Raw genomic sequence first — 26,290 nt, forward strand, 5'->3', positions numbered from 1 at the left:
TTAAGGGGCCAGGTGCGGTGGCTCACGCCTATAATCCCAGCACTTTGGGAGGCCGAGGCAGGCAGATCACGAGGTCAGGAAATCAAGACTATCCTGGCTAACACAGTGAAACCCCATCTCTACTAAAAAAAAAAATACAAAAATATTAGTCGGACGTTGTGGTGGGTGCCTGTAGTCCCAGCTACTCGGGAGGCTGAGGCAGGAGAATGGTGTGAACCTGGGAGGTGGAGCTTGCAGTGAGCCGAGATCGCACCACTACACTCCAGCCTAGGTGACAGAGCAAGACTCTGTCTCCGGAAAAAAAAAAAAAAAAAATGCTTAAGGGAGGGGAAAGCAGTATTATTCTGCTGGCATTTCTACCCATCTAAGCATAGGCAGTGTGGACTCTGGCAGCTGAAGAAATCCCTCAGACAAAGAGATACTAGTAACTGAAAGTGAAAGTGAACAAGCATGCATTGATATGAGGGGATATGAGCAGGGCATCTATAGCATCTGCTACAGTTACCAGACAAGAAGGCAAATCAATAGTCAAATGCTGCTGATAGGTCAAGTAACATGAGAACCGAGAATTGACAATTGCATATAGCCACACGGAGGTCACTGGTGATATCCAAAAGAGAAACTTCAGGTAGTGAGATGGAAAGAAACCTAAGTGGAATGAGTCTGAAAGAATGGGAAGATAGGATTTAGAAACTGTGTGAATATCTAAGGCGTTTCACTGCAAAAGAGAGCAAAGTGGAATAAGGGGATAAGTAAAGTGGTGAAAATGGTGGTAAGAGAAGGCTTCTTTTTTTGATTAAAGAGATGAAGTAGTAATCAAGTGAAAGAAGAGGAAATAGTGGTTTGAAAAGAGGAAGGAAGGTGTGAAGTAGTTGTAAAGAAGAGTAGGAAAATTAAGGAACCAGCAAAGTATAGTATGATTGCTCCAGGGCATTAAAGACCCACTTGAGGTTCACGATCATCAATGTAAAGTGAGGACAGTCAGCATAGTTTGCTTTAGTTCTAGTTAGCTACATGGCTGCAGGCACAGAGTAGTAGAGACTTGCATTTAACCAGCAATGGGGTTTTGTCAAGTGAGTATATTAAAAGCAAGAACAGAGTAACTTAAAGCCAATCTTCTGCAAGATGTAAATACACTTAAAGCTTTCCTTACTCACTGATGCTTTTACCTTCCTAGTCCTTTGTAGGTTCATCCTTCTTAGTGATATCAACAAAAGCCAGTCTTTGTCTAAAAGTTTGTTTATTTTACACTCATCTTTGAATCATAGTTTGACTGAATCTAGACTTGTAGATTGTCATTCTATCTTAGAACTCTAGAAACTAATGATGCTTTTTGTTGTTGTTGTTGTTGTTGTTGAGATGGAGTCTCACTCTGTCACCCAGGCTGGAGTGCAGTGGCGCCATCTCGGCGCTACAATCTTTCTACAAATATTTGAACTTCTATTTATCAAAAAAAAAAACTCTGTTTCCACCTAATAAGATACAACTATTCTTCGTATAAATGAAGATATTCTTCCTCACCCTTTCCACAGAATGAAGAGAAATAAAGTTCCAACAGTCCATCTCAAGGAGATAGTCATACTATCTCTGAGCTGTGTTAATTACTTACAAAATTTAGTTACAGCGCTATCTGAATATTCTGTTACCTAAAGTCTAAATTGTAAAGTTAACCTATGACAAAACTAATATTTTTTTTTTTTTTTTTGAGACGGAGTCTCGCTCTCTCGCCCAGCCTGGAGTACAGTGGCCTGATCTCAGCTCACTGCAAGCTCCGCCTCCCGGGTTCACCCCATTCTCCTGCCTCAGCCTCCCGAGTAGCTGGGACTACAGGCGCTGCCACCACGCCCGGCTAGTTTTTTGTATATTTTAGTAGAGACAGGGTTTCACTGTGTTAGCCAGAATGGTCTCGATCTCCTGACCTCGTGATCCACCTGTCTCAGCCTCCCAAAGTGCTGGGATTACAGGCTTGAGCCACCGCGCCCGGCCCAAAACTAATATTTAAATTAAAAATGGAAAGAAGGAAAAGAAAATATATACCATGTGCACGTGTGCACACACACATATATACACATATAGACACATACATATACACACACTATATATAATGTATTCATATATTGATTGTTTTCTGGACTCTTTTTGCTGTTAAAATAAACTGTCTTAATTGGGTGTGTTTGTTTGTTTGTTTGTTTGTTTTGGAGGAGGACAGAGTCTTGCTGTCTGGAGTACAGTGGTGCAATCTCAGTTGACTACAACCTCCGCCTCCTAGGTTCAAGCAATTCTCCTGCCTCAGCCTCCTGAGTAGCTGGAACTCCACGCACAAGCCACATGCCTGGCTAATTTTTGTATTTTTAGTAGAGATGGGGTTTCACCATGATGGCCAGGCTGGTCTCAAACTTCTGACCTCAAGTGATCCATCCACCTTGGCCTCCCAAAATACTGGGATTACAGGTGTGAGCCACCACACCCAGCCTTAATTATTTATTAATAGCTACTTTTTCTCTTGTAACTTTTAAGATTATCTCTATCTTTGAAGTTTTCATTATAATGTCCCCAAGTATACACTTATTTTCATTTTCATTTTCATTTTCTGCTCAAGACTTGTGATTCCTGAAACTAAAAGTTCAGGCCTTTCATCAATTCTTGAAAATTTTCAGCCTTTATGTTTCAAATATTACCTCTCTTTTTCTTTTACTTTTAGAAACTCCCATTATGTATATGATGGACCTTCTTATTCTGTCTTTCCTATCTTTTTTCCATATTTTCCACTTTTTATATTGTTCTCCTAATTTTTAGAATTTCTCAAATCTCTCTTCCAGTTCACTAATTCTCTCTACAACTCCATCTCACACTGTTTATTGAAAATGCCAATAACAATTTATTTCTAGATATTGTTTTATATCTTTTGCACACTAGCCTGTTCTTTTCCTCAATTTCTTATTCTTATGCTTCTATCTATGCCCTTTCTTTCTCTTTAATGGGTTTAATTTATTTATTTATTTGAGTCAGAGTCTCATTGTGTCACCCAGGCTGGAGTGCAGTGGCATGATCTCAGCTCACTGCAGCCTCCACCTCCTGAATTCAAGCGATTCTTGTGCCTTAGCCACCCAAGTAGCTGGGATTACAGGCATGTGCCACCACACCGAAATAATTTTTTTTGTATTTTTAGTACAGACAGGGTTTCACAGTGTTGGCCAGGCTGGTCTCGAACTCCTGGCTTCAAGTGATCCACCTGACTCAGCCTCCCAACATGCTGGAGATTACAGATGTGAGCCACCGTGCCCAGCCTCTTTAATGGGCTTTAAATATGCAGTATTTCAAATCTGTGTCCCTATCATGTGCCCAAGAATGCTTGGGCCTTAAAACAAAGCTGTTGCCAAATCTGGTCAGATAACCCACTAGGGTTATCTTCACATCAAATTGAGTATATATCTCAGCACCATAGGAAAGGTTAATTTAAAAAAAAAAAGACAAAAAAAATTGAGTACATATCAACCTGACTCTTAAAACCCTCTCTATTTTCTGAAACCAAAAATTTTTCTTTCTTTCCGACAAACTCAGCCATCCATCTACAATTGTTTTGTCATTTTTAAATCCATTTTAGATATTTGTAGCAAGTAGGATGTTCTACTCTATTGTTTTGCTGGAAACAGAAGTTGTGTTCATAATTTCTAAGTAGTTTATGATCTCAGTTTCAACTTATTTAACTCAGCAGTTATTTAAAGTATTTTATTTACAATTTCCAAGTAGAGAGGATTTATTAAAACTGTTTCTGTGATTGATTTTACATTTTTTCTTCTTTTATTTTTACTTTTATTATTATTATTATTATTATTATTTTGAGACGGAGTCTCACTCTGTCACCAGGCTGGACTGCAGAACGATTTTGGCTCACTGCAACCTCCATCTCCCAGGTTCAAGCAATTCTCCTGCCTCAGCCTCCCAAGTAGCTGGGACTATAGGAGCACACCACCACGCCCAGCTAATTTTTGTATTTTTAATACAGACAGAGTTTCACCATGTTGGCCAGGATGGTCTCAATCTGTTGACCTCGTGATCCAGCCGCCTCAGCCTCCCAAAATGCTGGGATTACAGGTGCGAGCCACCACACCCAGCTGACTTTAAATTATAATTAGAATATGACTAATATACTTTTTGCCTTCAAGTAATTTGTTGAGATTTAAATTTTTGTCTTAAAACATGATCAATTTTAGTAAATGTTGCAATAATATTTGCCAAAAAAGTCATAGTCCTGCTTGTTAATTATGATTTTTTTTTTGAGACAGAGTCTCCCTCCATCACACAGGCTGGAGTGCAGTGGCCCGATCTCTGCTCACTGCAACCTCTGCCTCCAGGGTTTAAGTGACTGTCCTGCCTCAGCCTCCTGAGTAGCTGGAATTACAGACACACGCCACCACACCCAGCTAATTTTTGTATTTTTATAGAGCCAGGGTTTTACCATGTTGGCCAGGCTGGTCTCGAACTCCTGACCTCAAGTGATCTGCCCACCTCAGCTTCCCAGAGTGCTAGGATTACACGCATGAGCCACCACACCTGGCCTAATTATGTTTTATATATTGAGCAGTTTCAATGTCAGTTTTACCCCTTCAAAAATTTTGTTTTATTCACATAGTAAACACTCAGTAATGATCAAGTGAATGAACTCTCTGAAGTTTCAATCAGTAATGTATTTTGCTTTGCTGACATTCAAACAATTAATTAACTCATTCTACATTTAGTTGATCATTGGCTATGTGCCAGGCATTATGCTAGATTTTGAGAGAAAGATATGATCCCTGACTTCCCAAGTTTACAACATAATTATATGAATGTAAATTCACTCAAGGTGAAATATATCACAAGGAGTCAGATTTTATTGTCATTTTTAACTTACCCCATAATTAAGGCAAAAGAACAAGAGGGAAGGGGATAGGGAGGACTAAAAAGAAGAAGAAAGAAGAAAAAGAAAATTAAAAGTAGTGGTGTTCTTGTAGTAGTCAAATTATATTAACCATGAAACAGCTCCCAAATTATTGAAAAATTATACAATTTCTATTTTACTTATGATATGATATTGTTTTATCATTGTAAGAGATTTTATTTTACTTAGGTTAAAAGAAAAATTTCTGACTCCCCTCCTTGACTCTAAATAGCTAAACAAGGCCTGGTACAGTGGTTCACACCTGTAACCCTAGCACCTTGGGAGGCCAAGCCATTTGGATCACTTGAGGCCAGGAGTTCAAGACTAGCCTGGGTAACACAGGGAGACCCTATCTCTACAAAAAGTACAAAAAATTAGCCCTGCGTGCTGTTGCACGCCGTAGTCCCAGCTACTCCAAGGGCCTGGGGCGGGAGGATTGCTTAAGCCTAGGAGGTCAAGGCTACAGTGAGCCGTGATTGTGCCACTGCACTCCAGCCAGGATGGCAGAGTGAGACCTTGTCTCAAAATAGTAAATAAATAAATAAATAGCTAAACAAGCTTTTACTGTGCTTTACTCTTCCCCCAGCAGCTGAGGATTAGATATACACACACACACACACATTATATATAATTATATATATACAAACACAGGTACATATATATGATATATAATGTTATATGTAGTTATAATGTTATATGTTAATCATAATTACTTCTGTTATATGTTGATTATAATTACATATAATGTTGTATATAATTTGATATAGTTTGGCTGTGTCCCCACCCAAATCTCAACTTGAATTGTGTCTCTCAGAATTCCCAAATGTTGTGGGAGGGAACCATGGGGAGTTAATTGAATCATGGGGGTCAGTCTTTCCCATGCTATTCTCATGATAGTGAATAAGTCTCATAAGATCTGATGGGTTTATCAGGGGTTTCTGCTTTTGCTTCTTCCTCATTTTCTCTTGCCGCCGCCATGTAAAAAGTGCCTTTCACCTCCCACCATGATTCTGAGGCCTCCCCAGCCAGGTGGAACTGTAAGTCCAATTAAACCTCTTTTTCTTCCCAGTCTTAGGTATGTCTATCAGCAGCATGAAAATGGACTAATACATAATTATAATGTCATAATATAAAATATGACATAATTCTTATATTCTCACCTATGACTATTTCCCTTCCTCTAAAGGAGAGAAGATTCATGCTGGGGATGTGAAAAATGTTCTGGAAAACATGGGAATAGAGATCACAAATAAGGAGCACAAAAAGCTTCTGAAAACTCTGCCAGTTTCTGGTAAGCATTTACATGTATTCTGCTTCACTGATGTCTAAAAATATATTCATTCAACACTTACTGAAGATCATTGTCTATGTGGCACTATCTAAAACCTGAGAGCGCAGGGACCATGTCTGATTCTCCAAGTCCTTACCCTCTTGAAAACTTCAAAGAGGTTGGTTTTAAGGTTTTGTGTTAGAAATTCTAATATTTGAAACAGTTGTGTCAATTAAAAATGTTTTTTAAAAGGCCCAGTCCTAGCATTTCTAAAAATCCTATTATTATTATATTGGTTTAGGAAACATGAACCTCTTCAGTCAGAAGTCCTATCATAAGACAATTTCTTTTGCCCTAGGAAAAAGATAAGACTTAAGGTATAAACTGAAAAAAAAGTAAGAGCAGAAGGGGTAGAAAAGGTGAAGAAAGAAAAGATGAAGGTAAATTAGAGAGGGGAAAGCAAGAAAAGAAAGGCTATGTGTAGTACAGCATTGTAGGGCACTATTAACAATAGTTTGTATTCTATCCAGTGGATAGGTTCACTACACTGAATTTTGCAAATATCTTTCATTTCATTGAGATTGAATTGTAACAAATTTCTAAATTTTCCCTTCCTGTAAGTATATATTTTAATTTTTATGAATCTCTGAAAGCATTATTAATCATGTTTTATCCTACAGCTGATAAAAAGGTGTTTAAGAAAGAATTATTGGATGGTGTGAAATCCTTCAGAGGTAAGTGAGGAAAAGGATAAGGACAATAATATTTAAGATTGTTCTAATTGGTTTTTTCTGATTACATAAATAAGCAGAAAATTATGCATTTTATTCAACAAATACTCAAGTGTCTACTAGATGCTGGGTATTTGAGAATAATCTGGAATATATATAGTAGCATACAGAAAAAAATGTAATTACCCACAATTTCAAGTAATGTTACCTTTTCTGTTACAGATATCTCTGATCTTTTTCCTGTGCATATATATGTATTATTAAACTCTTACTAGAAATGTTATATGTCCTGCATTTAATCCTAAAATTTTAGTGTAATAATTTCACCATGTTATTTAAAACTTCTTTGTAAACATCATTTTAATAATTATATCATCTAGTTGTATTATAATTTACTTAATCATTTTTCTCTTGTTGAACATTTACTTAGTGTTTTTCTCTTATATGTCTCTGATCTTCATACATAAATCTTGATCCAGCTTTAAAGTCATTTTCTTTGGATATATTCTTCCAGCAGGAATTTGCACCTCCATACATAGTATTACCATCATGCCCTAACCACAGTACTTTATTTTTATATTTTTTATTCTTGTTCATTTGATGGATGAAAAACTTGAATTAATTTGATGAAAAAATGAATCTAATTATTGTTCTGATTTTTTTGTTATCAATAAAGTTCAAAATGTTTTTATATTGGTGATATGTAGCTGTGGTCCCAGCTACTCAGGAGCCTGAGGCAGGAGGATCACTTGAGCCCAGGAGTTTGAGGCTGCAGTGAGCCTGGATGGCAAAGCCAGACCCTGTCTCAAAAAACATATTAAAATAAAAACAATTTTTAAATCAGCTTTGTATTTTTATATTAGTCCATTTTCATGCTGCTGATAAAGACATATCTGAGACTGGGCAATTTAGAAAATAAAGAGGTGTAATGGATTTACAGTTCCATGTGGCTGGGGAGGCCTCACAATCATGGTGGAAGGCAAGGAGGAGCAAGTCACACCTTACATGGATGGTGGCAGGCAAAGAGAGAGAGCTTGTTCAGGGAAACTCCCCATTATAAAACCATCAGATCTTGTGAGTCTTATTCACTATCACAAGAGCATGAGAAAGACCTGCCCCCGTGATTCAGTTAACCTCCCACCAGGTCCCTCCCACAACACGTGGGAATTCAAGATGAGATTTGAGTGGGGATACAGCCAAACCGTATCAATTGTTTTATATTTAAATCATGGAATTCTCACAAGGATAGTGGTTGTTTTCTCTTTAATGGAAAAGAAAGCTTAATTTGAGAATTTTTTCATTCATCAAACAGACTGGCATAGTGTTGGGAGTGTGGTGGGGGAGGGGCTACACAAAGCAGAAGATAGTTCTTACTTTATTTATTTATTTATTTATTTATTTATTTATTTATTTTTGAGATGGAGTTTCACTCTTGTTGCCCAGGCTGGAATACAATGGCACAATCTCAGCTCACTGCAACCTCCACCTCCCATGTTCAAGCGATTCTCCTGCCTCAGCCGCCCAAGTAGCTGGGATTACAGGCATGTGCCACCACACCCAGCTGATTTTGTATTTTTAGTAGAGATAGGGTTTCTCCATGTTGGTCAGGCTGGTCTTAAACTCCCAACCTCAGGTGATCCGTCCACCTCAGCCTCCCAAAGTGCTGGGATTACAGGTGTGAGCCACCATGCCCGGCCGATAGTTCTTACTTTCAAAGAGTTTATAATCTACTTAGAGAACAAATTATATACGTAAAATCACTCATAGAAAATTTTGATCAGGACCATAAGACAGGGCAAGAAAAAGATTTAAGCTGGGCGTGGTGGCTCACACCTGTAATCCCAGCACTTTGGGAGGCCATGGCGGATGGATCACGAGGTCAGGAGTTCAAGACCAGCCTGGCCAACAAGGTGAAACCCTGTCTTTACTAAAAATACAAAAATTAGCTGGGCATGGTGGCACACACTTGTAGTCCCAGCTATTCAGGAGACTGAGGCAGGAGAATAGCTTGAACCCAGGAGGCAGAGGTTGCAGTGAGCCAAGATCATGCCACTGCACTCCAACTTGGGTGACAAAGCGAGACTTTGTCTCAAAAAAAAAAAATTAAAAAATTAAAAAAAATTTTTAAAAACATACATAAAAAAGGAAAAAATTTTTTAGAAAAAAAATGTTTTATATCATTATATCTTTTAAACTATTAGAGTCCAAACATTGTTTCTATTAATATAAATGACCTCTTTATAGATTAAACATTAGCACATTGTCATATCTATGGTAAATATTTTCCCAATTCGTCATCTGCATTTTATTTTATTGTATTTTTACAACAGCTTTATTGAGATATAGTTCATATACCATACAATTAACCTACTTAAAATATATAATTCAGTGGGTTTTAGTACACTAACAGAGTTGTACAGTATCACCATAATCAGCTTTAGAATATCTCAGCACTGCAGAAAGAAACTGAATACCCCTTAGTAGTCACTACTTATACCCGCCAACTCTTGCAGACCTAGGCAACTACAAATCCACTTTTTATCCATTATGTTGTATTTTGATATATGGCCACTTTTCATGTTTATGTGTTTAATTTTATCAGTCATTTCTTCTGTGATTGACTTTTAAGTCCTTTACAAGCTAACCAGTATGTGAAGAATCACATATATTTAGTTTTCTTTGTTTTTCTATTATTTCACTTTTTACATTTAATTATTCAATTTATCTGAAATATATATTGACTCTTTTTAAATCCCCATATTTCAGAATGATTTGATTAAAACTACACCAATAGTTTTCAGTAATTTTCCCCCATTGACTAGAGTCCTCCTTTATGTACAATTACACTTGGGAGATAATTTATTATTACTGTAGCAAGTTTCAAATCTTACTTTTTGACAGAATAACATGATTTGGTTGTTATCTCTGTCTAATTCATCAGAAATGCCAAACTCTTTACTTCTCCTCCTCAATATAAACTTCTCCCAGAAGTTTAATTTTGGAAGCATAGTCTGTTCCTGACTCCCACTTGACTTGCTGTAAATAGCTTTTCTGCTTTCATTTCTGAGTAGGGGTTGAGAGTATGTATTTTTCATTTTATGACATCCTTATCTACTTTTTCTTGTTTCTGTGAAGGAGGGCAGGTTAATGTCAATGACCTAACGAGTGTTTTACAAAACACTGGGTTCAGACTCGAAGAAAAAGAAATCAAGGACCTGAAGAGTCACCTGCCAGTGACTGGTGAGCATTTAAGACACCTTTATCCTGTAGATAATGACTAGTCTACTGTGAAAGCAAAGAGTAAGACATATTGGAGAGAGAAAAACTGGGGACAGAGATAAATAATTTAAGAAACTGTTAATAAGGTACAGGTGATAAGGGCCTTATCTGGGAACCACACATATGTGTGGAAGACTGATTTGATGTGGTGGGTGAAAGGGAGGGAGCTACCAAAGTGTAAACCAGAAGTTTATCACTTATATGACTGCCAAAAAACAATTTTTAAAAACAGGGAGAAGGATAGCAGGGGAAGCAGAATGAAGAAAAATCTTTGAAATACAGTTGAATTGAGGTATTTATAGGACACTCAGTATCAGACAATTGAAAATGCATTTCCTAATTATTAGTGTTATTCATCTTTAAACAAGGTACATCAAACCATGAGAATCATCACCAGGGTTAAAATAGTGTCTCAGAGTGTCTCTATGAGGACAAGAATACTAAAAGAATGGAAAGATAGAATAAAGGAATATTTGAGAGATAAAGAATGGAATAAAAGAGTAGGATAAGGAAGAAAGAGATAACAGAAAGAGATGAGGGGAGGGTAAGAGAAAATAAAAAGGATAAGAAGAGATGATGAAAAGATACATCCATCTTTTATAGATATAGACCAATCTCCTTTTTTGAATTATTTTTATATATACTTTTTTATTATTTCAATAGTTTTGGGGGAATGGGTGGTATTTGGTTACATGGATAAGTTATTTAGTGGCAATTTCTGAGATTTTAGTGCACCCATTACCCGAGCAATGTACACTGCACCCAATGTGTAGCCTTATCCCTCACTCCACTTCTAACCTTCCCCTCGAGTCCCCAGAGTCCATTATATCATTCTTATGCCTTTGCATCCTTATAACTTAGCTCCCACTTATAAATGAGAACATACAATGTTCATTTTTCCATTCCTGAGTTATTTCACTTAGAATAATGGTCTCCAACTCCATCCAAGTTGCTGCAAATGCCATTATTTCATCCTTTTTATGGCAGAGTAGTATTCCATGGTATATATATACCACATTGTCTTTATCCATTCATTGGTTGATGGGCATTTAATGTGGTTCCATATTTTTGCAATTGCAAATTGTGCTGCTATAAACATGCATGTTCATATGTCTTTTTCATATAATAACTTCTTTTCCTCTGGGTAGATACCCAGAAGTGGGATTGCTAGATCAAATGGTAGATCTACTTTTAGTTCTTTAAGGAATCTCCATACTGTTTTCCATAATGGTTATACTAGTTTACATTCCCACCAACAGTATAAAAGTGTTCCCTTTTCACCACATCTACACCAACATCTATTATTTTTTGATTTTTAAATTATGGCCATTCTGGTACTAGTACCAAAACAGAGATACAGACTAATGGAACAGAATAGAGCCCTCAGAAATAATACCACACATCTACAACCATCTGATCTTTGACAAACCTGACTAAAACAAGAAATGGGGAAAGGATTCCCTATTTAATAAATGATGCTGGGAAAAAACTGGCTAGCCATATGTAGAAAGCTGAAACTGGATCTCTTCTTTACACCTTATACAAAAATTAATTCAAGATGGATTAAAGACTTAAATGTTAGACCTAAAACCATAAAAACCCTAGAAGAAAACCTAGGCAGTACCATTCAGGACATAGGCATGGGCAAGGACTTCATGACTAAAACACCAAAAGCAATGGCAACAAAAGCCAAAATTGAGAAATGGGATCTAATTAAACTAAAGAGCTTCTGCACAGCAAAAGAAACTACCATCAGAGTGAACAGGCAACCTACAGAATGGGAGAACATTTTTGCAATCTACCCATCTGACAAAGGGCTAATATCCAGAACCTACAAAGAACTCAAACAAATTTACAAGAAAAAAAAAAAAAAAAAAAAAACATCAAAAAGTGGGTGAAGGATATGAACAGACACTTCTCAAAGGAAGACATTTATGCAGCCAACAGATACATGAAAAAATGCTCATCATCACTGGCCATCAGAGAAATGCAAATCAACACCACAATGAGATACCATCTCATGCCAGTTAGAATGGCAGTCATTAAAAAGTCAGGAAACAACAGGTGCTGGAGAGGATGTGGAGAAATAGGAACACTTTTACACTGTTGGTGGGACTGTAAACTAGTTCAACCATTGTGGAAGACAGTGTGGCGATTCCTCAAGGATCTAGAACTAGAAATACCATTTGACCCAGCCATCCCATTACTGGGTATATACCCAAAGGATTATAAATCATGCTGCTATAAAGACACATACACAAGTATGTTTATTGTGGCACTATTCACAATAGCAAAGACTTGGAACCAACCCAAATGTCCATCCATGATAGACTGGATTAAGAAAATGTGGCACATATACACCATGGAATACTATGCTGCCTTAAAAAAGGATGAGTTCTTGTCCTTTGTAGGGACATGGATGAAGCTGGAAACCATCATTCTCAGCAAATTATCACAAGGACAAAAAACCAAACACCGCATATTCTCACTCATAGGTGGGAATTGAACAATGAGAACACTTGGACACAGGAAGGGGAACATCATACACCGGGGCCTGTTGTGCAGTTGGGGGATGGGGGAGGGATAGCATTAGGAGATATACCTAATGTAAATGATGAGTTAATGGGTACAACACACCAACATGGCACATGTATACATATGTAACAAACCTGCACGTTGTCCACATGTACCCTAGAACTTAAAGTAGTATATACATATATGTAAATATGGCCATTCTTGCAGGAATAAGGTGGTATCACCTTGGGGTTTTGATTTGCATTTCCCTGATCATTAGTGATGTTGAGCATTTTTCATATATTTGTTGGCTGTTTGTGTATCTTCTTTTGAAAATTGTCTATACATGTCCTTTACACACTTGTTGATGGGATTGTTTTTTCTTGCTGATTTGAGTTCCTTGTAGATTCTGGATGTTTGTCCTTTGTTGGATGCATAGTTTGCAAAGATTTTCTCCCACTCTGTGAGCTGTCTGTTTACTCTGTTGATTATTTCTCTTGCTGTGCAGAAGCTTTTTAATTAAGTCACATCTATTTATCTTTCTTTTCATTGCATTTGTTTTTGGGTTCTTGGCCATAACATCTTTCCCTAAGCCAATGTCTGGAAGAGTTTTTCCGATATCATCTTCTAGAATTTTTATGGATTCGGGTCTTAGATTTAAGTCTTTGATCCATCTTGAGTTGATTTTTGAATAAGGTGAGAGATAAGGGTCCAGTTTCATTCTCCCACGTGTAGCTTGCCAATTTTCACAGCACCATTTGTTGAATAGGGTGTCCTTTCCCCACTTTGTGTTTTTTTTTTTTTTCGTTCGTTTTGTTCTGTTTGTAGATACGGGGTTTCACTGTGTTGGCCAGGGTCCTGGCCTCAAGTGAGCTGCCTGCCTTGGCCTCCCAAAGTGCTGGGATTACAGGCGTGAGCCACCATGCCTGACCTCTTGATGTTTTTGTTTGCTTTATTGAAGATCTGTTGGCTGTAAGTATTTGGCTTTTTTCTGGGCTCTCTATCCTGTTCCATGCCTATTTTTATACTAGTACCATGCTGTTTTGGTGACTATGGCCTTATAGTATAGTTTGAAATCAGGTAATGTGATTCCTCCAGATTTGTTATTTTTGCTTAGTCTTGCTTTGGCTATGTGGACTCATTTTTGGTTCCATATGAATTTTAGAATTGTTTTTTCTAGTTCTGTGAAGAATGATAGTGGTATTTTGATGGGAATTGTGTTGAATTTGTAGATTGCTTTTGGCAATGTGGTCATTTTCACAATATTGAATATACCCATCCATGAGCATGGGATGTGTTTCCATTTGTTTGTGTTGTCTATGATTTCTTTCAGCAGTGTTTTGTAGTTTTCCTTGTAGAGTTCTTTCACCTCCTTGGTTAGGTATATTCCTAAGCGGGTTTTTTTGTTGTTGTTGTTGTTTTCAGCTATTGTAAAAGAGGTTGAGTTCTTGATTTGATTCTCACCTTGGTTGCTGTTAGTGTGTAGGAGAGTTACTGATTTATGTGCATTAATTTTGTATCCAGAAACTGCTGAATTATTTTATCAGTTCTAGGAGCTTTCTGGAGGAGTCTTCAGGGTTTTCTAGGTGGACAATCATGTCATCAGCAAACAGCAACAGTTTAACTTCCTCCTTATCGATTTGGATGCCCTTTATTTCTTTCTCTTGTCTGATTGCTCTGGCTAGGACTTCCAGTACTATGTTGAAGAGAAGTGGTGCAAGTGGGCATCCTTATCTTGTTTCAGTTATCAGAGGGAATGCTTTCAACTTTTCCCCATTTAGTATTATGTTGGCTGTGGGTCTGTCATAGATGGCTTTTATTGCATTGAGGTATGTCCCTTGTATGCCAATTTTGCTAAGAGTTTTAACCATAAAGGGATGCTGGATTTTGTCAAATGCTTTTTCTGCATCTATTGAGATGAGGATGTGATTTTTGTTTTTAATTCTGTTTATGTGGTGTACCACATTTACTGACTTGCATATTTTAAACCATCACTGCATCCCTGGTATGAAATTCACTTGATCATGGTGGATTATCTTTTTGATATGTTGTTGGATTCGGTTAGCTAGTATAGTATTTTATTAAATATTTTTGCATCAAGGATACTGGTCTGTTGTTTTCTTTTTTGGTTATGTCTTTTCCTGGTTTTTGTATTAGGGTGATACTGGCTTCATAGAATGATTTAGGGAGGAGTCCCCCTTTCTCTATATTTTGGAATTGTGTCAATAGGATTCGTACTAATTCTTCTTTGAATTTCTGATAGAATTCAACTGTGAATCCATCTGGTCCTGGACTCTGATTTTGTTAGCAATTTTTTATTATCATTTCAATCTTGCTGCTTGTTATTGGTCTGTTTAGAGTTTCTGTTTCTTTCTGGCTTAATCTAAGAGGGTTGTGTATTTCCAGAAATTTATCCATATCCTCTAGGTTTTCTAGTTTATTCATATAAAGGTGTTCATAATAGCCTTGAATGATCTTTTGTATTTCTGTAGTATCAGTTGTAATATCTCCTATTGTGCTTCTAATTGAGCTTATTTGGATCTTCTCTCTTCTTTTCTTGGTTAATCTTGCTAATGTCTATCGATTTTATTTATCTTTTCAAAGAATCAACTTTTTGTTTCATAATTATTTTGTATTTTTTTGTTTCGATTTCATTTAGTTCTGCTCTGATCTTGGTTATTTCTTTTCTTCTGCTGGGTTTGGGTTTGGTTTGTTCTTGTTTCTCTAGTTCCTTGAAGTGTGTCCTTAGATTGTCTGTTTGTGCTCCTTCAGACTTTTTGATGTAGGCATTTAAGGCTATGAACTTTCCTGTTAGCACTGCCTTTTCTGTATCCCATCACTATTATCATTTAATTCGAAGAATTTTTTAATTTCCATCTTGATTTCATTGTTAGCCCAATAATCATTCAGGAACAAGTTATTTAATTTCCATGTATTTACATCAAACCCCTTTGAGAGTTTATTTCCAATTTTATTCCACTGTGGTGTGAGAGAGTACTTGGCTATTATTTCAATTTTCTTAAATTTGTTGAGACTTGTTTTATGGCCTATCATATGTTCAACTTGGAGAATGTTCCATATGCTGATGAATAGAATATATATTCTGCAGTTGTTGGGTAGAAAGTTCTGTAAATATCTGTTAAGTCCATTTGTTCTAGGATATAGTTTAAACCCATTGTTTCTTTGTTGACTTTCTGTCTTGATGACCTGTCTAGTGCTGTCAGTGGAGTATTGAAGTCCCCCATTATTACTGTGTTGCTGTCTGTCTCATTTCTTAGGTCTATTAGTAATTGTTTTATAAATTTGGGAACTCCAGTGTTAGGTGCATATATATTTAGGATTGTAATATTTTCCTGGACAAGTCCTTTTATCACTATATAATGCCCTTCTTTGTCTTTTTTAACTGCTGTTGCTTTAAAGTTTGTTTAGTCTGATACAAGCATAGCTAGTCCTGCTCTGTTTTGGTGTCCATTTGCATGGAATATCTTTTTCCACCCCTTACCATAAGTTTATGTGAGTCCTTATGTGTTAAGTGAGTCTCCTGAAGGCCCAGATACTTAGTTGATGAATTCTTATCCATTCTGCCATTCTGTATCTTTTAAGTGGAGCATTTAGGTCATTTACATTCAACATTAGTATTGAGATGTGAGATACTATTCTGTTCATCATGCTGTTTGTTGCCTGAATACCATGTGTGGTTTTGTTTGTTTGTTTGTTTGTTTGTTTTTATTGTGTCATTGTTTTATAGGTCCTGTGAGATTTATGCTTTAAGGAGGGTCTATTTTGATGTATATTTTGGTGTATTTTAAGGATTTGTTTCAAGATTTAGAGCTCCTTTTAACAGTTCTTGTAGTGCTGGCTTGGTAGTGGTGAATTCTCAAAGCATTTGTTTGTCTGAAAAAGACTGCATCTTTACCTTATTTATGGAGCTTAGTTTCACTGGATACAAAATTCTTAGCTGATAGTTGTTTACTTTAAGGAGGCTAAAGATAGGCCCCCAATTCCTCCTAGCTCGTAGGTTTCTGCCGAGAAATCTGCTGTTAATCTGATAGGTTTTCCTTTATAGATCACCTGGTGCTTTTGCCTCTTGGCTCTTAAGATTCTTTCCTTCATCCTAACTTTGGATAACCTGATAACTGTGTGCCTAGGTGATGACCTTTTTGTAATAAATTTCCCAGGTGTTCTTTGAGCTTCTTGTATTTGAATGTCTGGATCTCTAGCAAGTTCAGGGAAGTTTTCCTCAATTATTCCCTCAAATATGTCTTCCACACTTTTAGATCTCAGTGGCAACAGGGCTGAGATCTTGCCCCAGGTTATAAGCCTCCCCACTGAGAAAGCCAGCAGGGGTCTCAGACCTCGCCCTTCCCCACCTGCCCACACCATCAGCTGTGGTTTCTGCACTCCTGTCTGTACTTCCCATTTGCTCCCCTCTGGATTCTGCTCAGGAAAATTCATGCTCAGTTGAAATTACTACAAAGTTCAACTAGGAGCTTCCTTCACCCTGTGGCCCCTCCCCAGTTCCACTGGCTGCCTTCCCCAAGAACGTCTATGAAATAAGGCCAGGAATGGCTTCCTTGGGCTCAAACTGGGGACCAGAAGTGCCTACAGGGCTCTTCCTGCAGCTTCTTCTATTTTTATATTTTGTTTGGCTCCCTAAATCCATTTCAGCTCTAGGTAAGGTAAAATCTTTCTCTGTGATCTGGATTTTCAGGTTCCCCAGAGGGGACGTGTGTTCAGAGGCAGACTTTTCCCCCTCTCACACTTTAGGAACTCACAATTTCTCAGCTTAGACCAATCAAAAAAAAAAAAAAAAAAAAAAAAAAACCAGCATAACTGTGATAGTATTGGGGCTCAGTTGAAAAGACTCTGAAGAGAAGGAGGGAAGAAGTCTATTCTTTCTTCAACTGAGCTTGATAGCTAACATTAGTAAGGATGCAGACCACCAAGAATCTTGATTGGCATGAAACGCTGGCTTCAAGTTTATAACAGCATGGAACACCATAGACTAGAAAGGTTATCTTTTACTAAGGCAGGACGTCATTATTCAAGGATCAAGGTCCTGATTTTTGAATACATTTTTTTCTTTTATTGATTCATTCCACAAATATTTATTGAATGCCAGTAATGTGTCAGCATTGTGATGATACTGCTGTATTTACTTGGCAAATGTTTATACTATATCTGGGTAATGTATTTACTAGAAACTAAGAATCGTTAGGGGTACAAGGGCAGCAGAGATATGGTGTCTGCCCTCAGAGGAGCTTATAGTCTTGGGAAAATACAAGAGAACTAGGAAACATAGGGTATCAGGATCTTCTAGGCTAAATGATAAATATGCACTGAAGTTGGATGAGGAAACAACAAGCAAACTGAGTATTGTCTGTTATTGCATGTACTCTCTAACCTAGGGGTTCTCAAACTTTTTGGTCTCAAAAATTCTTTATGTGGCTGGGCACAGTGACTCATGTCTGTAATCCTCCCACTTTGGGAGGCTGAGGTGGGAGGATTTATTGAGCCTGGGAGTTTCAGACCAGCCTGGGCAACATAGAGAGACACTATTGTTAAAACTCAATCAATCGATCTATCAATAAATTTTTAAGACTTCATGCTGTTCATATGGGTACATATTAATATTATATTAGAAACAAAAACACATTTAATAATACTTATATAATAATTCATTTTAAAATAACAACATGGTTTCAGGGATCTGGCAGGGCCTTTGTCTCCTTGCACCCACAAACTGTGCTTAGCTCCACTCTTCACTGCTCCATGCCCTCCACTCAGGGAGGCCCAGGTGACTGCCACAGCCCCTGTCTTCTGCGACCTTCAGGAATTGGAAGATGCCATAGGCAGGATGCCAGGACACTCAGAAGTAGGAGATGGGCTAATGGGGACTGAGGACCATTAACCTAAAATAATAAAAAAGTCAGAATTAATTCCTCCTCCAAGATGGATGACTAGATGCAGCCTTAATTTTTTGGAATAGTTTCAGTAGGAATTATACCAGCTCTTCTTTGTACATCTGGTAGAATTCAGCTGTGAATTTGTCTGGTCCTGGGCTTTTTTTGGTTGGTAGGCTATTTACTGATTCAGTTTCAGAGCTCAATATTTGTCTGTTCAGGGAATCAGTTTCTTCCTGGTTCAGTTTTGGGAGGTATATGTGTCTAGGAATTTATCCATCTCTTAATAGGTTTTCTAGTTTGTTTGCACAGACATGTTTGTAGTTTCCGATGCTTATTTTTATTTCTGTGGGGTCAGTGGTAACACCCCCTTTGTCATTTCTTATTGTGTTTATTTGGATCCTCTTTCTCTTCTTTGTTAGTCTAGCTAGTGGCCTTTTTAATTTTTTCAAAAAACCAACTCCTGGCTTCGTTGATCTTTTGAATGGTTTTCAGAGTCTCAATTTCCTTCAGTACAGCTCTGATTTTGGTTATTTCTTGTCTTCTGCTAGGTTTGGGGTTGGTTTACTAGTCTTGCTTCTCTAATTCTTTCAGTTGTGATGTTAGGTTGTTAATTTAAGATCATCCTAACTTTTTGATGTGGGTGTTTAGTGCTATGAATTTCCCTTTTAACACTGCCTTAGCTGTATTCTAGAGATTCTGGTATGTTGTATCTTTGTTCTCATTAGTTTCAAAGAACTTATTGATTTCTGCCTCAATTTCATTATTTATGCAAAAGTCATTCAGGAGCATTGTTTAATTTCCGTGCAATTGCATGGTTTGAATGATTTTCTTATTTCTGACCTCCTTTTTATTGCACTGTGGTCTGAAAGTGTGTTTGGTATTTTTGTTCTTTTTTATTTCCTGAAAATTGTTTTATGTCCAATTATGTGGTCAATTTTAGAGTATGTGCCATGTGGCAATGAGAAGAATGTATATTCTGTTGTTTTGGGGTAGAGAGTTCTGTAGAGGTCTGTAAGATCAATTTGGTCCAATGTTGAGTTCAGGTCCTGAATATCTTTGGTAATTTTCTGCCTCAGTGATCAAATACTGTCAGTGGAGTGTTGAAGTCTCCCACTGTTATCATATGGGAATCTAAGTCTCTTCGTAGGTCTCTAAGAATTTGCTTTATGAATCTGAACAGTCCTGTGTTGGGTACATATATATTTAGAATAGTTATGTCTTCTTGTTGAATTGAACCCTTTACCATTATGTAATGTCCTTCTTTGTCTTTTTTAATCTTTGTTGATTTAAAGTCTATTTTGTCTGAAATTAGGATTGCAACCCCTGCTTTTTCCTGATTTCCATTTGCTTGGTAGATTTTTCTCCATCCCTTTATTTTGAGCCTATGGGTGTCATTACATGTGAGATGGGTCTCTTGAATACAGCATACCATTGGATCTTGCTTTTTTTTATTCATCTTGCCACTCTGTGCCTTTTAAGTGGGTCATTTACCCCATTTACATTCAAGATTATTACTGATATGTGTGGATTTGATACTGTCATTGTGTTGTTAGCTGGTTGTTATGCTGATTTGTTTAAAAAACCACATTTATTAATATCACCATCATTCTTATTAAAATAATATTTAAGTATTGGGAAACTATCAAGTCATAGTACAGATAATAAGGTTTCCAAAATTCAAATTGCTCTTCAAAAGCTTGAACTTAACCATTAAAACATCTGTTGTTAGGTTTTTTTCTTAAAATGATGGAATTACTTTGTTCATTTTCAAGAAGGTGTCTGGCAGATATCCAACTCTGAAAAACTATATTTTATCCATTAGTCATTTTTCTCCAGTGAAAATGGTATCCCATGAAAAAGCAACTAGTTTTCTTGCAACTCAAACAATCATACAAGTTCTTTTCCTCAAGAAATCATCATAGTTCAGATTGCAGCCAAAGTGTTTCATGCACTGAAGGGTTAATATCTAATAAAAATTAATAACTTTTGCTGCTTTGCCAAGGACATCTTACTACAAGTATGTACAGTGAAGGATGCAGTGACTGCTAGTACAGTTAGTTGTCACTGCCTTCATTCATGCAAATACGCAGCAGTTTTGTCCAACATTGCTTTTGCACCATCAGTACAAATGTCAACACAGTGAAAATGGCCAAGGGTATTGGGTGAATATAGAGGTCCATGACCCACACATTGAGAACACTTGCTCTAACACATCTCAGCCTTGCACTTAATGCAAGAGAACTAGATCTGAAAGGGAGAGGACTGACCTGTAGGATGGTGCTAACTTCAAACAAACAAAACTTCACTCACCATAATGCTCTGAATATTTTTAACAGCTAACAGTTTGTAAAATAAAAGCAAGCATTCAATTAAGTTGAATGAATATATACTTAAAGCTTGAATCTTTTTTCTTCTAGTATGTGCTCCTTTGGATTGAAAAAATAATAAAAATTCTAGAATAATACATTAAAAATTACTGTAATTCTGTTCACTAAATTTCAATTTAAGAATTTTATATAATTTTTTAAGTCTCAGTAGCTTCAACTCTGAATCTAAATTCTGAGTTTTCTTACAGAAAATGAAAAGGTTGACCTGGATGTCTTGATGGATGCAGCAAAAGCTTTTACAGGTGAGTGGGAATTTATATAAGACATAATAAAATTGAGATCTTAATGCTTTGTAGATAACTACCTTTTAAAGCAGTATTTTACCTCCTCCAGAAATCACTGATAAATTCATTCTGCTTTTTCACCATTTATTGATAATTTTGACTTGTTGACAACATTTTGGAATATTAAAAATTTAGGAAAAGTGTGGGGACTCTCGAAAAGAGGTATTAACTTGTCTAATGTGTAGGCCAATAATGTGTTCATTTCACTAGTGTTTAAAGAACCAAAATATTGGTGAACACAGTGAATCTCAGTGTGAAGTTTTCACAGAAGGAAATGTGATCACTATGAACAATTAGTCCCATAATTCAGGCCATGAAGCAGAAACAGAAGTATTACTTGCAGGTAGAATTACATAGATTCTATATACCATCTGTCTTAGTCCATTCATGCTGCTATAACAAAATATCACAAACTAGGTGATTCAAAAACAATAGAAATTTCTTTCTCAAAGTTCTAGGGTCTGAAAAGTCCAAGATCAAGGCACATTTGAGGTCTGATGAGGGTTGCTTTATGCTTCAAGATGGTGCCTTAAACATTGTGCCCTCACATGGGGAAGGGCAGACAGGCAAAAGAAAAGGGGGCTGATTGTTGTATGAGACCTCTGTTATATGGGCCTTAGTCCAATTCACAAGCGAGGAACCCCTATAACCTAACCACCCCTAAAGGCCCTACCTGTTAATACTGTTGCATTGGGGGTTAACTTTCAACATGAATTTTGGAAGGGACACAAACATTCAAGCCATAGCGCATCATAAGTCACTGAGCAGTTATGCCACCCCCCTGTTACTCCATGCTATCCCAGCTCGTACCCAGAACAGAAGTGTCATCTGTTTATTTGGATTAAAGAATGCTTTCAGGTACTGAACCTCAAAATAACTCTATGTAAGTGAAGTCAACTCATGTATTTATACCTCATTGTGCAGTTAGAAATAGTGCTATACTGGATTATATTTTTTATAACTAGGAATAATTAAATCTCTTAATATTGTCTTCTGAAACAATTCCCATCTATTCAAAGGAGAAAAGGTTGAAGCTGATAACCTTAAAAATGTGCTGAGAAACATGGGGATCGAGCTAACAGAAAAAGAACACTCGATGCTGTTAAAAACTCTGCCAGTCTGTGGTGAGTATTTAGCATACCATCATGGCATGGAGCTGTGGTATCGTAGGCTCCTGGACAAGAACTGTGAGAAACCCGCTGTGTTAGTCAGGGTTCTCTAGAGGGACAGAACTAGTGGGGGAGAGAGAGAGACAGAGAGAGAGAGACAGAGAGGAATTTATTAAGGAGTATTAACTCACACAATCACAAGGACCCACAATAGGCCGTCTGCAAGCTGAGGAGCAAGGAGAGCCAGTCCAAGTCCCCAAACTGAAGAACTTGAAGTCCAATGTACAAGGGCAGGAAGCATCCAGCATGGGAGAAAGATGTAGGCTGGGAGGCTACGCCAGTCTTGTCTTTTCACATTTTTCTGCCTGTTTCATATTCTAGCCACACTGGCAGCTGATTCGCTTGTGCCCACCCAGATTAAGGGTGGGTCTGCCTTTCCCAGCCCACTGACTCAAATGTTAATCTGCTTTGTCAATACCCTCACAGACACACCCAGGATTAATACTTTGCATCCTTCGATCCAATCAAGTTGACACTCAGTATTAACCATTACACCCCCTAAGGAATGAAATTCTGGCATAAGAAACCCAGTTCTTGGCCAGGCGTGTTGGCTTACACCCACAATCCCAACACTTTGGGAGGCCGAGGTGAGCAGATCAGCTGAGGTCAGAAATTTGAGACCAGCCTGGCCAACATGGTGAAACCCTGTCTCTACTAAAAATACAAAAAAATTAACTGGGCATGGTGACAGTTGCCTGTAGTCCCCTACTCAGGAGGCTGAGGCATGAGAATCACTTGAACTCGGGAGGCAGAGGTTGCAATGAGCCAAGATACTGGGCAATACAGTGAGATGCCATCTCAAAAAAAAAAAAGAAAGAAAGAAACCCTATTCTTGTCACTTGTGTTTTAATTTGGAAATGAGAAAGTTCTCTCTTTTGCATTCAGCCAGTAGACCTCTGCTAAATATTTTAATAGCTACACAGCTAAATTTTTCTGTAGCCCCCTGATGCATCCAACATTCTCAGTCCCTCCCCTGTTAGCCCTCCTACCTCCCCACAATCCATCAATTAAAACAGAAAAACACCTGAGAGCAGGGGCCTCCAGGACTGTGTGCTTGTACTGTCAGTATCCAACCTGGTCAGCAGCACAAACAGCCCCTCAAAAGTTCCACCTCCAGGGCACTCGCGCAGAACTACCCATAAAGACCCCAGAGGTCAGCCTGTGCTTCAGAACTGTGCCTCCTGCCCAGTCCTAGAGACCCTGTGTAGATATCCTTTCCTTCCATCGCTCTTTTCCCCAATTTTCCCCAGGCAAGAGTAAGGCTAAACATTGCCAAGGGGGATAGTGCCCTTGAGGCAGAAGTAGCACCCTGGGCAGCAAATGCTCAGTACCCATTTGAATTCATCCCCATATTCTTTTTTTTTTTTTTTTTTTTTCTGACGGAATCTCACTCTGTCGCCCAGGCTGGATATATAACTTGGAATAATTAAATCTCCAGCCCAGGCTGGAGTGTAGTGGCACAATCTCGGCTCACTGCAACCTCCATCTCCTGGGTTCAAGCGATTCTCCTGCCTCAGCCTCCCGAGTAATGGATTACAGGCACCCGCCACCATGCATGGCTAATTTTTGTATTTTTAGTAAAGATGGGGTTTCACCATGTTGGCCAGGCTGGTCTTGAACTCCCAACCTCAAGTGACCCGCCCGACTTGGCCTCCCAAAGTGCTGGGATTACAGGCGTGAGCCACCATGCCTGGCCCACCCCATATATTCTTAAAGCTGTGGTTACTCATTTTGTCTAGCATTTCCTTCAGATTGTTCTCTCAAAGGGTCAGTTATGAGAATTGCAGCCTTCTTAGGAGTTTGGTTCTGAGAGAGCAGGAAGGAGAATGCAGATGGACTCTATCGGAGACTACTACAGACACATGCCAGGCATTGAGGGGTTTTTCAGTACTACATATTCTCCTGCCATAGGATGGAGCCTGAGGTGGGGTGGTGCATAAGCCCTCTGTTCTCTATTCTAATTGAATTTCACCTCTGTTTATGGAAAGAGTTTGTTCAGAAAACAACAGTTTTTAATTTTTTATTAAATATTGTTTTTATTACTGTTCAAGTTGATAACTATTTTTCATATCATCCCTTTAGGATCCTCCATTAGGAATAAAGATAGGAACACTTCATGGACCTAGAGCATAGTCAGGGAAAGGAGAGAAAGGCAAAGTGCAAGAAAGAAGAACAAGAAGGAAGAAAGAAAGAAAGAAAAAAAAAAAGCAGCAGCACCACCAGCTGGCCACAGTGGCTCACGCCTGTAATCCCAACACTTTGGGAGGCCAAGGCGGGTGGATCACTTGAGGCCAGAAGTTTGAGACCAACCTGGCCAACATGGTGAAACCCTGTCTCTACTAAACATACAAAAATTAGCCAGGCATGGTGGTACACACCTGTAATCCCAGCTGCTCAGGAGGCTGAGGCAGGAGAATCACTTGAATCGGGAGATGGAGGTTACCGTGAGCCAAGATAGCACCATCATACTCCAGCCTGGGTGACAGAGCAAGACTCTGTCTCAAAAAAAAAAAAAAAAGCAGAAGCAGCATATGTGTGTGTGTGTGTGTGTGTGTGTGTGTGTGTGTGTGTGTGTGTGTAGGGCACATCAACTACTGGCATGTGTTTCAACTAGGGGACAGAATGGCCACAATGAGAGCAGTTCATATCTTTTGTTATTATTTGAGGGTGAAATAGAATAAATTTCTAGGTGAATCATGTCTTATAAAAATAGTTTCTTATCCTCTTTTTGACTTGAATTTTACCATATCTTATAGATGGAAAGGTGTACAAGAAAAAATTACTGGATAGTGTGAAGCCTCTCAAAGGTAAGAATATGAAAACAGCAGCTAAAATGTACTGGGCTTTACATTTGCTTTTTTGAATTTCTCACTGATTGAAATCTTGCTATTCCACTGTTTACTGATTCTGAATTTATGCTTCATAACCTACCATTCTTCCTTTGGTATAATTGTATTTGAACAAATCACTGTTAGTAATATGTCACTGTAGCAAGTTTGAAATTCTGCTTTCAGCATGTATGATGGCTCACACCTGTAATCTGAGCACTTTAAGAGGCCAAGGCAGGAGGATCACTTGAACCCTGGAGTTCAAGAGCAGCCTGAGCAACTTAGGAAGACCCCATCTCTTCAAAAAATAAGGAAATTAGCTGGCCTGCTGGCATGCACTTGTGGCCCCAGCAACTTGGGAGGCTGAGGTGGGAGGAACACTTGAGGCTGGGAGGTCGAGGCTGCGGGGAGCCAGGATCATGCCACTGCACGCCAGCATGTGCGACAGAAAAAAATCCTATCTTAAAAAAAGAGGGAGTCCGGGCGCGGTGGTTCAAGCCTGTAATCCCAGCACTTTGGGAGGCCGAGACGGGCAGATCACGAGGTCAGGAGATCGAGACCATCCTGGCTAACGCAGTGAAACCCCGTCTCTACTAAAAAAAAATACAAAAAACTAGCCGGGCGAGGTGGCGGGCGCCTGTAGTCCCAGCTACTCGGGAGGCTGAGGCAGGAGAATGGTGCAAACCCGGGAGGTGGAGCTTGCAGTGAGCTGAGATCCAGCCACTGCACTCCAGCCTGGGCGACAGAGCGAGACTCCATCTGAAAAAAGAAAAAAGAGAGAGAGAGAAAGAAACTCTGGGCCAGATGCTGTGGCTCACGCCTATAATCCCAGCACTTTGGGAGGCCAAGGTGGGCAGATCACCTGAGGTAAGGAATTCAAGGCCAGCCTGACCAACCTGGAGAAACCCCATCTCTACTAAAAACACAAAAATTAGGTGGGCGTGGTGGCTCATGCCTGTAATCCCAGCTACTCGGGAGGCTGAGGCAGGAGAAATCATTTG

The 26,290-nt window shown here is 38.4% G+C and overlaps 1 protein-coding gene across 9 annotated transcripts in view; it reads left to right on the forward strand.

Annotated features, from left to right (window-relative positions):
• The window catches only part of LOC105483060 (EF-hand calcium binding domain 3), a 575,939-nt gene that overhangs the window by 476,464 nt on the left and 73,185 nt on the right, over positions 1-26,290 (forward strand). For all 9 annotated transcript variants that reach the window (XR_011615926.1, XM_071083376.1, XM_071083377.1 and 6 more), the window contains 6 exons: positions 6,108-6,212; positions 6,872-6,925; positions 10,058-10,162; positions 21,197-21,250; positions 22,312-22,416; positions 25,218-25,268. Coding sequence is in view for 8 of the 9 variants with exons in the window: in XM_071083376.1 (XP_070939477.1) it covers positions 6,108-6,212; positions 6,872-6,925; positions 10,058-10,162; positions 21,197-21,250; positions 22,312-22,416; positions 25,218-25,268 (474 nt within the window). In the remaining variant the exon portion in view is untranslated. The remainder of the gene's footprint in view (positions 1-6,107; positions 6,213-6,871; positions 6,926-10,057; positions 10,163-21,196; positions 21,251-22,311; positions 22,417-25,217; positions 25,269-26,290) is intronic.

Source organism: Macaca nemestrina, chromosome 17 (genome assembly GCF_043159975.1).
Source record: "Macaca nemestrina isolate mMacNem1 chromosome 17, mMacNem.hap1, whole genome shotgun sequence".
Classification (NCBI taxonomy): Eukaryota; Metazoa; Chordata; class Mammalia; order Primates; family Cercopithecidae; genus Macaca; species Macaca nemestrina.